The following is a 13,953-nucleotide window of genomic DNA, read 5'->3' as shown; positions in this document are numbered from 1 at the left end:
TCCTATCCCCTGTGTGGAATGCCTGGTTAAGGTGCCGGTCCCTGTCACAGAACGGGTTTGGGTTGGAAGGGCCCGTACCGCTCATCTCATCCCACTCCGTGCCCCGGGCAGCGGGGATACCTTCCCACAGACCGGGCTGCTCCAAGCCCGTCCAACCTGGCCTGGAACACTTGCAGATTCGGGGCGGGACGTGCAGCGGTGCGGCTGCAGGGCGGTGCTCCCGGAGCCCCCTGCCCAGGGCCGCGTCCCGGAGCGCCTCACGGAGCGGGGGCCGCCCCGGGGTCTGCGCGGCGGCGGCTCCGGCAGGGCCGGGCGGGGCCAGGGGCAGCGCGGCGGGGCCGCACACGGCGCCTGTGCCGAGGGGCAGGGCCGGGGAGGCGGGCGGCCCCCCGCTCCCCTCCCTCCGCTTCCCGTCCCTGCCCCTTCCCCCATGGCGGCGCTGGGCGCCTCGGCGCGGCTGGCGGCGGCGGCGGCGCTGTGAGCAGCGGGCCGGGCGGGCATGGCGGGCCGCGGCCGCCGCGCCTGGCTCAGCGTCCTGCTGGGGCTGGTGCTGGGCTTCGTGCTCGCATCGCGCCTCGTCCTGCCCCGCGCCTCCGAGCTGGCGGCGGCGGCGCGGCCCCACCGAGCCCGCCCGCAGGGCTGCCGCCCGCCGCCCGCCGCCGCCGCCGCCGCCCCGCCGCGCCGCCCCGGCCCGCCGGCACAGAGCTTCCTCTTCGTGGGGGTCATGACAGCGCAGAAGTACCTGCGGAGCCGCGCCGTGGCCGCGCACCGGTGAGCGGCGGGGGCCGGGGGCGCCCGGCGGGGATGGGGGGCCGGTGGGCTGCCTTGGGCTGGGGTCTGGGATGGGCTCGGGGTCGGTTCGGGTGGGCTCGACTCGTCTCAGCTGGGTTCGGTCACGTTCAGCTGAGCCGGGCTTGGCTCGGTTCGCTCCCATTCAGCCGAGCTGGGCTTGGCTCGCCTCGCTCCCATTCAGCCGGACTCGGTCCGGCCGGCCAGTTCCCCCGGGGTGAAACCGCGCGGCCCGGGATGCCCTTACAGCCGGGATGGCCGGGGGACCACTCGCCCTTCCCCGGGGCAGGTGCGAGCGAGCCTCGGGGCACCTCAGCCCCCGCGCTCCTCGCTCCCAGCCCCGTGGCGCTCTCCGGGCGGGCTGCGGCAGCCGCGGTGCCCCGAGCGCGGCTCCGCTGCCCGGGCGGCTCGGCACGGACGCGAGGGGTCCCTGAGCCGCGCTGCCGCTCCCGCAGGGTCTGGCTCAGCCCGGCTCCACCTGGCAGGTGGCCCCGGTGACCTTGCCTGAGGGTCAGGCAGCCCCGCCGGTGCGAGGGGACGCTCAGTGCCGGTCACCGGCGGTGACACGGGCATCAGAGAGCGTCCCTCGGTGCCTCTGCCTTGGGCGCAGCTGCGCCACGCTGGTACGGTCCTTGGCCGCTGCTTGTGGAGCGAGCTGACAGCCTGACGGTAACAGAAATAAAGTTTGGGGACTACTGTAATGCCCTGGGTAAAGAGCACTGCGCCAAGCTGAAAGCTTGTGCTAGGGAATGAGACCCAGAAAAGGCATCTGGGAACAAAGAGTAAAACCCAGCTCGGCTCTCTGCAGCCGCTGCTGAGGCTGGACCAGGCAGTGAAACAGCTCGGATGGGAGAGTCAGCCTGGGCTAAGCGCTCCGTGCCTCAGACTGGTTGAGCTAATGTAGGAGCCAGGGTCTCGGAGCCGTGTGTTTGTTACCTGAGCACCCCTAATTTTGCAGCAGGAGCAATCTGGGTGCTTTGCACTGTGTGCTGCTCACCGTGGTGCCCAGGTGTGGCTGGGCATGGCCGTGAGTGCCACGGGCTAAGGGGAATTCTGTCCAAAGCCTCGGCAGCATCAGGGTAATCATCTCTTCTGTGAGACATGTGTCTGTGGCTTTGGTGGAACTCCGTGCTCTGCTGAAATGTGCTGGGATGTGCTCGTTGCTCCGGTGTGTGCGCCAGCAGGCAGTGCTGGGAGCCTGCTTGGGAAATCTGAAAGACTCAAGGGCTAAAATGTCAGCTCGGGTACACCCCAGCTCTGCCTGAGCCAGCACCCTCAGAGGAGCAGCCAGGAGCTCTGGGGCAGATCTTTAATAAAACATCCCCTTCAGTCTTGTGCTAGAACAGACCCTTCTCCATATCTTGCCTGCCCTGGCTGGAAAGTACTTGTGGCCCTATTGGCCAGTAAGAGCAGGGTGACAAAACTATGATGATGGGCCATCATACTATCGTTCCCAGCTCGCCTCTGGTTTCAGGAAATCTGCCTTTATATCAGCATCCAATGAAATAAAATTGCTTTATTTGGGCAATCTGAGGCATACTGTCCACCAGCGATGGTTTTAATGGAAACTTAATTCCTTCTTCCAGCAGTAGACCTGTAATTAAGTTACAGAGAGCGCATGATTGATGCTTTGAAATGGGTGAAGGAATCTGTTTCTTCAGGGTTATGTTCTCCCTCACCATGTGGGTTGGAGTATTTTGGATTGCAAATCTCACAGGCTGTGCAATTTAGATTTACATACAAGGAGGCTGGAGTCGTGTTGGGACATCACATACCAGGTTTTATGGCAGAATACTTTTTCTAGCATCCATCACATTTTGCATCAAGAATTTGGAAAAGGGAAATTTATCACTGTGTTGTCCAGAGTGTTCTTTGGGGAGAAATTCACTTTGCTGGTGTGGGAAGGATTCCTGTTTTCGCCTGGTTTTGCCTGTGCTTGCTGAACAGTCTGGTGCTGTGGCGGAGCTGGGTTTAGAGAACAAGATCTGCGACATCTGCTCTCACAAAACAATGGCTAAAGATGCAACTTAACAAATTCAGCTAATGGAATCGGGCTCCTTCAGCCCTTAGATGGAGATCTGAGTATTGTTTTTACTACACTGCTATTTTGGTTTAACCTCTAGAGATGATGTCTGTTCTTGGAAGAGACGGATAAAGAGACTCTTAGTCGGGCTAAATGCGTTTTTCTCACCTCCGTTGGTGAAAGAAATGAGCTAATGTCCCGGTGACAGGAAGACATCTTTGGGGGAAGATGGGGAGGGGGGAAGAGGAAGACAAACCTGAAATCTTAAATGGCTTTTGATTGCCATGAAGTACTCAAGCAGACAATTGCTGGGATTACTACATTGACAAAGCATCCTGGTGAGCTGAATCGCTGGCACAGCCAGTGAAATGGGAAGCTGCTAGCAAGGCATTCCCGGGGTGGCAGCGTGTGCAGAGCCTTGATACCACGCTGAAAGGAATTAGGGATTCAGAGGCTGAATACCTCCAAATTGCTGTGGCTCAAAGGCCATTTACAGACACAGCTAAAAGGGACCGGAGCGGAAAGCATTTGCTGATCCTGGCTGCTGTGAATCCAGATAGGGTCTAACAAGAGGGGAAGCAATCCACTTCCTGAACATCAATCATGAGCAAAATGACCACTGCAAGGCAAACCAGGCCTGCTGGATTTTCGGGAGCCGCCGGCTCTTTGTAACAGTCCTGCTTTTGTAGTCTGTGAGGCAGAGAATAAGCTTTAGATCCACAGGTTTTCGGAGGGCAGATTTGCAGCCTCAGCAGTGATTGCATCCGACAGCCAGGTTAGCAGAGCTTCCCTTCCAGGAGGCCGGGGAAGTGCAGCAGCAGGAGCCACGGTGTCACTTGGAAGGACAAGGAATAGTCAGGAAAAGAGCTGGGCAGGAAGGAGTTAAAGGGATGGCTGGGGTTCAGGGAAAGTGCAACAATATGTGCTAATGCTTTTTCAGTTGAGGGGAGTTGTCCTAAAAGAGCTGCAGGAAGGAGAGGATGGGAATAAGCAGTCTCCCAGAAGATTTAAGTCTGCTGTCTCAGGAACAGAAATATCAGGCAGTTAACCCTTTTTTTTTTTTTTTTCCCGTTTGCGTAGCAACTAGATTTCCTGGGAAACGTGGCAGGAGAGTGGTGTGAATGCAGTTAATGGCGAGATGTCAGCGGCTGGCCTTTGGCAGCATCTCTGCAGGAACACAGCCACAGCACTTCTGGGTTTGGGACGGTCCCCAGGGCACCGGCAAGTGCCACGAGGACCAAGAGGGATGCCCGGGGCTGGTGCTGAGCCATCCCTGCCCCGTGGCAGAGGGATGCCCGGGGCTGGTGCTGAGCCATCCCTGCCCCGCGGCAGAGGGATGCCCTTTGGAGGCTCCATTTCCAACCTCTCTTGGTGGTGGCTTACAGGAAGCTGGAATCCAAACACCTGAGTGCTCGGAAGAGCTTAAGTGAAAGGCAGCCAAAGGATTTGGGTGTGGGGGAGTTTGGGTTATCTGTCTAAGCCTGCGCTTACACATTGTAAGTGCATTGCTCCTAAATTCAGATCTGCATCAGTCGGGTGGTTTGGCCCGTTCTGGGCGCTGTTGGGGGATGTGATGGGTTGTGGAGCTCCTGCCTCTTGGGAGGGGGCCCTTTGGAGTGACTTGGGATGTTGTGCCAGCACAGTACGTGTTTTACTTCATGTGTGAATCGTACCACAGTACTGCAGCAGTGAGAACTCAGTGTCCTGCTCAGGTACCCTCCACCAGAAGCATGATGTACATGGCATTTCTGGCTGTGACCTAAAATCTGTGAGGATGTTGAAGGAACAGTATGAAAGAAGCACACAGAGCAATTGTCATTGATACAGGGAATGGGGGGTAAGTAAAATAAGGTCACTTACACCCCCCAAAATAACCATATGGCCAAAAGCTCTGGGACACTTGGGCTCTGATCTTAGCCTGGCCACTGATTGTGTGCCTGTGGGTGATGGATCCATTTCTGTCCCTGTGTCCACAAGGAAGGTGGATGTGCATGGACAGAAAACTAGCATCACTTAAAATTGGAGGAGTTTAGCTCAAAGGACTCAAAGAGCTGTGGAATCTGCTTGAGTTCTCTGTTAAAGCAATCCTGCAGAAACCTGAAAGGAACTTTTCCTCAAAATTGGAATTCTGTAATGCAGATCTTAGTGACAGAGATGTGGAAATTTAAAAAACCAGCTTTTTTTGGTGACTTCCCGTGTGTTATCTACAATACCATGTGCAGGAGTAGTGTGCTGGTTTCCGAGCTCAGCTCTCCTGCCTGAGCTGTGGTTCACTGCTTCCCCTGTAGCAAATGTTGTTGGAAGAATGGGGCCTTGAATAACAGGGATGCCAAACTAGCCCTAATTCAACATGGAATTTAGCTGCATTCAAGACATCAGTCTTTCATGTCTGTTGTCTTGCTGAGTTCTTCACAAATTATGATTTTCTTCAGCTTAATTATACAAGATGACTATTTCTCAAAACTTTAAATGATTTCTCTGATCTCCTCTGAGGGAAACTTCCTGAGCTGCAGACAAAAACCAAATACATTTTTTGTCAGTCTTCAGCCTGAGTCTTTACAAAGGGAGCACTGTCTGCATAACACCACTGACTGTGCTTCTGCCTAGTCTGCAGCGCTGATAAGCAGGATAATACAAATAAATAATAAATACTGGAAACTGAAGGGAAAACATCCCAGATCTGTGCTGCTCTTGCTGCAAGCTGTGCTTTAAAGCTTCTTTTTAAGTGAAGAAATTACTTCTGACAACATTTCAAGACTACAGTTGTGGTCACTTTTTAGAAAATACTGGGGTTTTTCAGCGCCCTTGGTGTGCACAAGGTTTTCTGTATTTCGTGAATTCCTGGGCGCCAGCTAAAAAGATAAAATCTTTTCACCCACTTTACTTGTGACTTGCATAGCCTAGGGTACACATAGGATATCCAGTGTGCAAAACTGGGTGAGGGAGGAATGTTAAAATTGATTTGGTAGCCACCAATACTGGAGCATCACTGGACTCATGTCCTCTACTTAGAGATTTTTTCCTGAGGAAGCATTACTCATTTAGTTTGTGTTTGTTTAATTTTCACTTTGATTTCCTTGTCAGCACAGCCTTCTGGTTTGTGGAGCTCTGTGCACTGAGAGAAACCAGGTCACTCAGCATCGCGCAGGTTTTTTACCTCCTGGGGAGGGTAATGGAGAGCCTTGCTGTCCTGATTCATGCACATCCTCCTGCTCAAGCAGCAGATTCAGATTACACGGGGGAGATAAGGTTGGGATCTGTCAGGGTTTTTAAATGACCAGTTCAGGGCCGTATCAGTTGTATTCACAGGCTGATATTTCTCTGTGGACAGAGTTGAAATGGCTTTGACTGAAGGCTCAGTGATCGATCACTGCAGCCCAGGTGGTCTCTGCAGGTGCAGATACAGAGTCTGGTGGCAGAAATGTTGTGTCCATGTGTCCTTTAAACAGCTCAGGGTGACAGGGCGGTGGGGAAGAAGGAGGGTGTCAAATTTCAATAAAAATATTTTTCTGGGTTTTTTTTTTTCATTATCAAACATACAATTCTTTTGCAGATACAACCTGCAGGGCTTATACTGGAGAAACCTTGACCAGGAAAGTGATGTCAGCTGGTGGAAGGGGGTGTTGATGGGGAGGTGTTGTGACAAGAGCTCTGTGCTCAGGAACTGAAGGGTCAGGTTGCTGCCCATAACCTGAGAGCAGACAAGGTAAATGACAGTGCAGGTGGGAGGATTGGCAAGAAGTGTAGGTTTTACATACTAAACTACAGAATTGCTGGTGATGGAGCCAAGTCTGATTATTTGCAACACTGGATTAAAAAGTTAAAAGCAGCTTTGATCAGAATTCATCCCTGCATTTATCAGTCCTTAGTTCTGCTGATAACTGGGGCCAGAAAAACCTACTTACAGTTCATCTCACCCTCTGTGGTTTGGCTTCTTTGGCTGAGTGCAGCAGCATGTTTCCTGAGCAAACTGTTCTCCCTGCATTCTGTCCCAGCGAGCTGAGGCTTGGACGTGAGGGGCAGCCCGTGGTGGCTCCATTGTCTCAGCCCGTGCCCGGGCTGTGCTCTGTTGACACAGACACTTGGGCTGTTTGTCCATGTGCGAGGGTTTCGTCCCTTTGGGTTCAAACAAAGCCACGGTCACAAATAACACGTTGAGCTGTCTCTTCCTAGAAACTGTGTTGCTGCAGGAGGTGAACAAAGGCTCAGTCAAGCTGTGCTGGTGCAGGGTCGATGTGGTTGACATGAGATCCCAAGGCTGGAGTGACATCGTGGTGCTCACACAGGTCCTTGGGGTGTGGATGTTGTTAGGGCACGGTGTTTCTGTCCCCCTTCCTGCACAACTGCAGGAATGTCTCTGTTTTACCCCTGGTCTAATGTGAAATTTAAATGTGGCTCATATGGAAAGTGGGCTCAAACTGGCTTTGGGATGAGGGGTTTAGTGCAATAGGAAGACTGGGAATCAAGCATGCCATGCTTTATGGATGTGCATGCATTTTGTTCCCTTTCTGTTGAATGGGAGCTCTTCTCTTGACAGTAATTAGTGGTTCTTGAGGTGAGGGTGCCTATTTGGAGTGCAGGGAGTAAATTTAAACTGGGAATCAACAGAAGGGCTTGATGACTACCAGGAAGGAGCTAAAGCTTGGAGTGATAGAAGACATCCTGTATTGCCCATAGATTATGGTCATGATAAAGGCAGATCTTTCAGGGTATGAAGAGCAAGTCTGAAAATACATTGTTTGCTTTTGAATAAAAAAGTAACTGAACAGAAATCTCCAAAAGACTTTAGGTTGTAACTTCAACCTGGTGGTTGTCTGCAGAGTGTCCTGGGTCCACCCAAAGCTGAGTCTCAGTGGATGTGATGAGCTGCATTTCTCAGTAACTCCTTCTGTCCTTTCTGTGACACTAAAATTTAAATGCATCTTTTGTGAAGAAAAGTTTTTCAATCTTAGACTGGGAGCTGATATGGGAAGAGCTGTGGATGGTTTGTATGTGGAGTGTGGGTGTTAGAAAACAAACAGCAGAACTTCCTTAAGTTAGTGAAAGTTCAGGATGTGACAGTGTCTCCTTTTAAAGCAGGCAGTTCTCAGTGCTTTACCAGGATGTGATTTATAACCAGCAGTACTGTGCATTAATTGCTTCACTGATGATTAAAGACCTCATCACCTCTGTTGTGAAGTCAGTGGGAATGCTTCCATTTCCTTTACTCTGTGCTCTTCTGGAAGCTCGGATCTAAACTTTTGCTATGAAACACTACCCATGGCAGTAAGAAATCCAGGAGACAAAGCTTTTAAAGTAATTGGGTGATATTCATTACACTCAGTGGAATTATTGAGAAACTGTTAAGGTGTCAAAGTTGATGTTCAGGTAGTCTCATTAAATACCTCTGCATTTTCTGATGGAACTTAAATAATAATTCTCCTGAAGTATTTTTACATTTCAGATTTTATAAGATAGCTAATTCTGGAGATTTCAAATTTCAGATGGTCTGTGCTGCCCAAAATCTGCTCAGGTATTGGCAAGAAGCCTGTGCTGAGAGGCATCTGGTCAGAGTGACAGTGATGCATTGAGGGAATACTGTGTCCTTTACCTTGAGAGTCTTTTCACATCAGCTTTAGGTTATATCCTAAGTGTAATTGCCAAATAAAATTATAAATTATTCTTCCTCTATATAAAAAGGGGCAAAATCTGTTGGTTTTCCAACTAGAACAGTTTTCTGTTGGTTTACCAACTAAAATAGTTTTACCAACTAAAAATGTTTCTGTGAGGGATATGTGATCTCTTATCCCAGATAGAATCTCAGAAAATGGTACCGCAAGCTTAAAATTAATAATTTTTCAGGGCAAGGCTGTAGCAGTTATGTGACTGAAAATCCTCCCTGGAGGAGGCTGTGCTCTGCCTTGAGGAATCGTCCTGCAGCCCTTCCTGCTGTCAGTGACCCAGTTTGCCCACGCAGATGGGTTGGATTTGTCAGAGAGGAGCGCGGAAGGTGTGGAGCAGATGTTGCTGTGCTGCTCTGCACAGGGAAGGCTCCTCTTCTGAGCAGTTCCTCTGCACTAGAACCCGGAATGAAGTGTCTGGAAAGGTGCAGGTGTTGGGTAGCACCATGTTACTGTGGGAATTAGGAGTTTTACAGGCATCTCTTAGAACTTTGCTGGTATGGACTAAGCCACTTGAGGTTACTTCTGCTCCATGCTCTGTGCTTTGCTTCTCCACACACCATCTGGAGAAGTTGCTCTTTGGTTGCTTTCCCAAGGGATGCTGTTTCCTTGAAAGTTCATGTGAATTTACTCTCTGGAAGTCTGTATTTCTGAGTACACATTTGAGCTTTTGGGAAGGCGTAGAGGGAATGGAAGGTGGCTATGATGCTGAATAATTTACAGGGAAGCTTTGGAAGCAGTGAATTCAGTTGTATGTGAATTGTTGGCCTGTATTGGATTGCCTCCATGTTTTGTGATCAATAGCTGTTAGTGCAAAACTGAGTGTGCTTAAGGAATCCTGCTTCCTACTAGTGAACTGCTGCTATTGAATTATTTTTCTGACATATGGAGGTGCAGAAATGGTACTCAGACTCTTGTCATATCAGAATTTTGTGTGTGTTGTACCAATTGCTGTGTGTGCCATGTGAATGTCCTCATTTGTGTGGTAAAAAATAACCTTTTGAGGTGTTCAAAAAAGAAAATTTGTAAAGCAGGTGAGCCGCAGTCTGGCAACACTCTCTGCCTGCCCTGGTTTGCATATTTAATTATTGCTTCTTGTCTTTTCCAATCTAGAACATGGTCCAAAACCATTCCTGGCAAGGTCGAATTCTTCTCCAGCGAGGGTTCAGACACCTCTATCCCCATCCCCATCGTGCCGCTTCCAGGCGTAGATGACTCCTACCCCCCCCAGAAGAAATCCTTCATGATGCTCAAATACATGCATGACCACTACTTGGACAAATACGAATGGTTCATGAGGGCTGACGACGACGTTTACATCAAAGGGGACAAACTGGAGAACTTCCTCAGGAGCCTGAACAGCAGCGAGCCGCTGTTCCTGGGCCAGACCGGCCTCGGCACCACGGAGGAGATGGGCAAGCTGGCGCTGGAGCCGGGGGAGAACTTCTGCATGGGGGGCCCAGGGGTGATCATGAGCAGGGAGGTGCTGCGCAGGATGGTGCCGCACATCGGCGAGTGCCTGCGCGAGATGTACACCACGCACGAGGACGTGGAGGTGGGACGCTGCGTGCGCAGGTTCGCGGGCGTGCAGTGCGTCTGGTCCTACGAGGTAAGGACGGGGCAGTGGGGAGGGGGCTTTCGGGGCAGCTAGAGGGGAGGGGGGCTGCTGTGCACCGCAGATCCCCCAGCTCTCAGCTGCCTCTGCAGCATCACCATCCCACTGTACGGTTTCTACGCTTTTTGTTCCCTGCGAGTGTCACCCTTGGAAAATTTGGAAATGTAGCAGTAAGGAGGGAAGTGGAGGAATATTCGTTATTCATCACAGATATTTTTATTTAGATAGAAAGGGAATAAGCTGAAATCAAAATGGCCTCAAGTGCCTGCAGTCCTGACTGTCCAAGCCTCTTTTATCTTCTTTACCCGAGCACGTCCTGCTGTCAGTATGGAAAATGGATGATACAATTACCGTGTTTCTTGCTGCAGTTGAAATGTGTGAGGCTGACAGATGTTTGCCCTGACAGTGACAGTTTTTCCCCAAACTGGAGATGTCTCATGGTGGCTGGCACTGTAACCCTGCATGCTGAGCTGCCTCCTGGCAGCCCAAATCTGTTGCTGCTCCGGGCACTGGTTGGCAGCCCCATGCTGCAGGCGCCTGCTCAGCAGGTCCTTGACGTCAGCAGAGACAAGCCACCACTCTTACCTAAACTCGTGGTCTGCCCACACTGATGTGCCTGCAAATTTGGCATTTTGGGGGATAAAAAATTAGAGAGCCTGTTTGTGGCAGAGTTTCCTGCTGCTGTTTGTTGGGAGCTGGCAGCTCCTCCCCGGGGATGACAGGGGCTTCTCCTGCCTGGGTGTGCTGGGCTCCTTGGAGTGAGTCCTGGGTGTTTGCAGACTGCCTGGTTGGAAGCAGCTGCTGGGCTTGAGCTGCACTTTCACCAGGGTAAATGCTGGTGGGTCTGCCTTAGAAATATGGGAGAAGTTGAAAGCAGAAGAGAGGCTGAACAGTTTGTGCACAAACATTTACGACCTGACGCAACTACGGCTTTGTCCTTTCATGTGATGTGGTGGAGGGGGGCTCTTCTGCCTCTGTGGCAGGAACTGTGGTCACAGTGACAGTGAGGTCACAGACAGTGACAGATACTGCTGCTGAGCCACTCTTTCCCTGGCAAAGACTTGGGTTTAACTTTTGACACTGAGTTTCTGCCCCCAAAAGCTGTTGCTTTGTTTCAGTTCACAGTTCAGTGACAGGGAAGCCTCTGAGGAAGGGGAAGGAGGTTTCCAGCTGCAGTTATTAATTAATATCTTCTGTGCCTGGAGACTTTCTGTACTAACAGTGTCTCTCCACATTCCCTGCTTTCAGACCTGGAACTAGTTTATGTTGTGCCAGCATTGTGGTTTAGCCATTCGTAAAGAGTCAGTAACTTTTTCCACAGTTTTCAGCAGCATAAAATTTTTACTATAGACATTCAGAGTTGAAATAACTTCTGCTGTGAATGCCTGTACCATCTGGCATTTGATAAGTTACTGAAGGTCAGCATTTTGGTCTTATTGAAACTGTCAAAGAGCTCCTAAATTCAATACAACCAAATATTGGATTGAAATAACCAAAGGATAGCCTGCAACTGCGCTGGGAATGCTGTCTGACAGAAACAGATGGGGCTTTCTCATAATCAGTTTTGTTTGATGAGCTGCTGTTATTAGCCTTAATGCTGGATTCTCCTAAGTGCCATGAATTGCTTAAAATTGGTTTGTGTGAAGTATAAACTGTTGGGTGTTCAGAAGTAACCTGTGAGTGTGGGATGTTACGGCTCAGCTTTTGGGGAGAGTAGGAAACATTTCAATGACAAAAGCACACAGCTTCTGCAAGAAGTAGGCCCACTCTCATTTAGCTGTGGCTTTTCAATTTAAATACCTGTCATCTTTTTTTATCTGGTCCTCCTGTTGCCCAGATGAAATGTGCCTGGTAGTTTATTTCAGATAAAGCAATAGCTGTGTGAAAAAACACAGCTGTTGCAACAGCTGTGTTAGAAATGCTTGGTGTAAAAGTGACATTTTCCATGTCTTGTATGTTCATGAACATCAAGTAACAGGCCACTGTAAGTGAGTTACAAAATGTTGTGTTTCACTGAGCTTCTGATGGAGCAAAAAGTTTATCTGTGCCTGCTCTGCTGGGGCACAGCCACCGCATCCTTCACAATTCCCATCAGAGGAAAAGCTGTGACAGCACAAGGCTCAGCAGACAGAGCAGTGCTGGCCTTAGAAATCCCAAACCTCAGACTTCTCCTTTGCAGCCTGCACTTCCCATGCTGAAGAGGCTCGAGTGGCAGCACAAGGGAGGAGTTCAGGGCTCTGCAGTGACCCCCCAGCTCGCTGCGTTTCATTCTCAGCATCTCGGGCGTGGAGTGCCCTGCTGGTCCTCACCACGGGTGGCTTTTCCCTGCACTGTTCTCGTGGTGGGCTCCCTGCCCAGAATCGTTTTACTCATCTCCATGACTGTCACTGCCCCTTTCTCTGATTTTGGGATCCCACAATGTCTTTACTGTGCTGCTCATCTTCCCTGGCCCTGGCTCTGGTGGTGTGCCCGAATGCATCACCAGCCCAGCTCTGTGTGGCGTTTCTGCTCCCAGCAGTTTGTCTCAAAGCCCCTTTTTTCCCCCCTTCCTGTGTTTCTGTCACTGCTCTGCTCTCTGCAGTGCCTCTCAGACCACTTCATTAGAGTGGCATTGGTTATTGCCCGTTTCAGGACTCGGGAGGATTTGTTCACACTCTCCTGCCGTCAGGAGCTTTTCAGAGGCACAGCAGAGGAATTGACACCACCATTCTTTGCACTTCCTGTGTCATCTCAGCCCAGAAAAGCAGCAGCATGTGCAAGGTTGAGGACAACTGCAGCCCCCTGGGCTCTGGGCATCTCTGACCCACCCAAGCTGCTGCTTTGGGAGCAGTTTGCAGCCCATGAGGGATTTCAAGCTCCTATGACGAGGCTTGGAGCTGTTATTTGACACAGGTTGAGGTGAGTCACAGATGAGACATGGCTGTTAAATGCAAGTTCTTTAGGGCAAGGATTATTATCATTGTAAAAACAAAACCCAGACTGTGGCTGCTGTTTGACAAATAGCTGTAAAACTCACTCAATAGGGTGGAGCAACCAAAGCCAGAGAGTTTATGCAGCAAATTGTAAGAAAACAGTCATGAGAAGAATGGAGCTATGAAGTCTCTGAAGCTTCCAGAAGGGAGCTTCGGAGTTCATGAAGAAATACAGTGTGTGGTCCTTTTTCTTGAAGAGAACTGAAGGCTTGGAGTGAACTTCCTCAGAAGTGGTTCTGCATTTCTAGTGAATACTGGTACTTTAGACTTCTGGCACGTTGCTGGGTGTTATCCTCAGGAAAAGATTGCCTACTTAAGTCTCCTTCCTTCTCCCCTTTCCTCCCACCAGTAGTTCTTCCAGTCCATCTCATGTGAGTCACAGGGATGTGGAAGTTTTGTTTTCTCCTACATTGCCATGTGGTGCCACGCAGGGTCTTGGATTTCAGCCTTGAGAACATGTTCTGGTTTTGGTGACAAGCTCTTTCATTTGTGATTTAAACCATCCCAAAAGTATTGTTGATCTCAGTTTTGTGTCCAATATTTCCTTGAAATGCACCTGAATTACAAAGTCACTGCTGTGTAGCTTGGTGTTGTTTCAGCCTTGTTTTGCAGCTGTTGCTGAGTATTGTTCTAATTTGTGGTTAACAGCTTCACAATTTCATTACAGGCTCTTTGTAGCTGCTAGAAGTCAAGGCATACCTCAAGAAGTGCTGAGGTATCTCATTAATTTCTTTTGTATTTAAACCCTTCTGACACATGCTGCTTTCAGGTGATCCCAGTTCCTTCCTCTGTGTCCTACAGTGCAATACTGGATCCTACAGTGGATCCAGTGTAGCATCTTTTCCTAGCTCTGGCAGATACAAATAGCCAATTTTGTCTGTTTTATCTCCTGTT

At 50.2% G+C, this 13,953-nt stretch overlaps 1 protein-coding gene across 1 annotated transcript in view; it reads left to right on the top strand.

The window, feature by feature from the left end:
* The first annotated feature begins 499 nt into the window (after window positions 1–499).
* Window positions 500–13,953, top strand: part of CHSY1 (chondroitin sulfate synthase 1) — a 73,515-nt gene continuing 60,061 nt past the window's right edge. The window contains exons 1-2 of the mRNA XM_058811522.1: window positions 500–771; window positions 9,586–10,081. Of these exons, the coding sequence (XP_058667505.1) occupies window positions 500–771; window positions 9,586–10,081 (768 nt within the window). The remainder of the gene's footprint in view (window positions 772–9,585; window positions 10,082–13,953) is intronic.

This window comes from Ammospiza caudacuta, chromosome 10 (assembly GCF_027887145.1).
Source record: "Ammospiza caudacuta isolate bAmmCau1 chromosome 10, bAmmCau1.pri, whole genome shotgun sequence".
Lineage (NCBI taxonomy): Eukaryota > Metazoa > Chordata > Aves > Passeriformes > Passerellidae > Ammospiza > Ammospiza caudacuta.
Note: the sequence above shows the minus strand (reverse complement) of the source record. Positions and strands in the feature narration are given on the sequence as shown.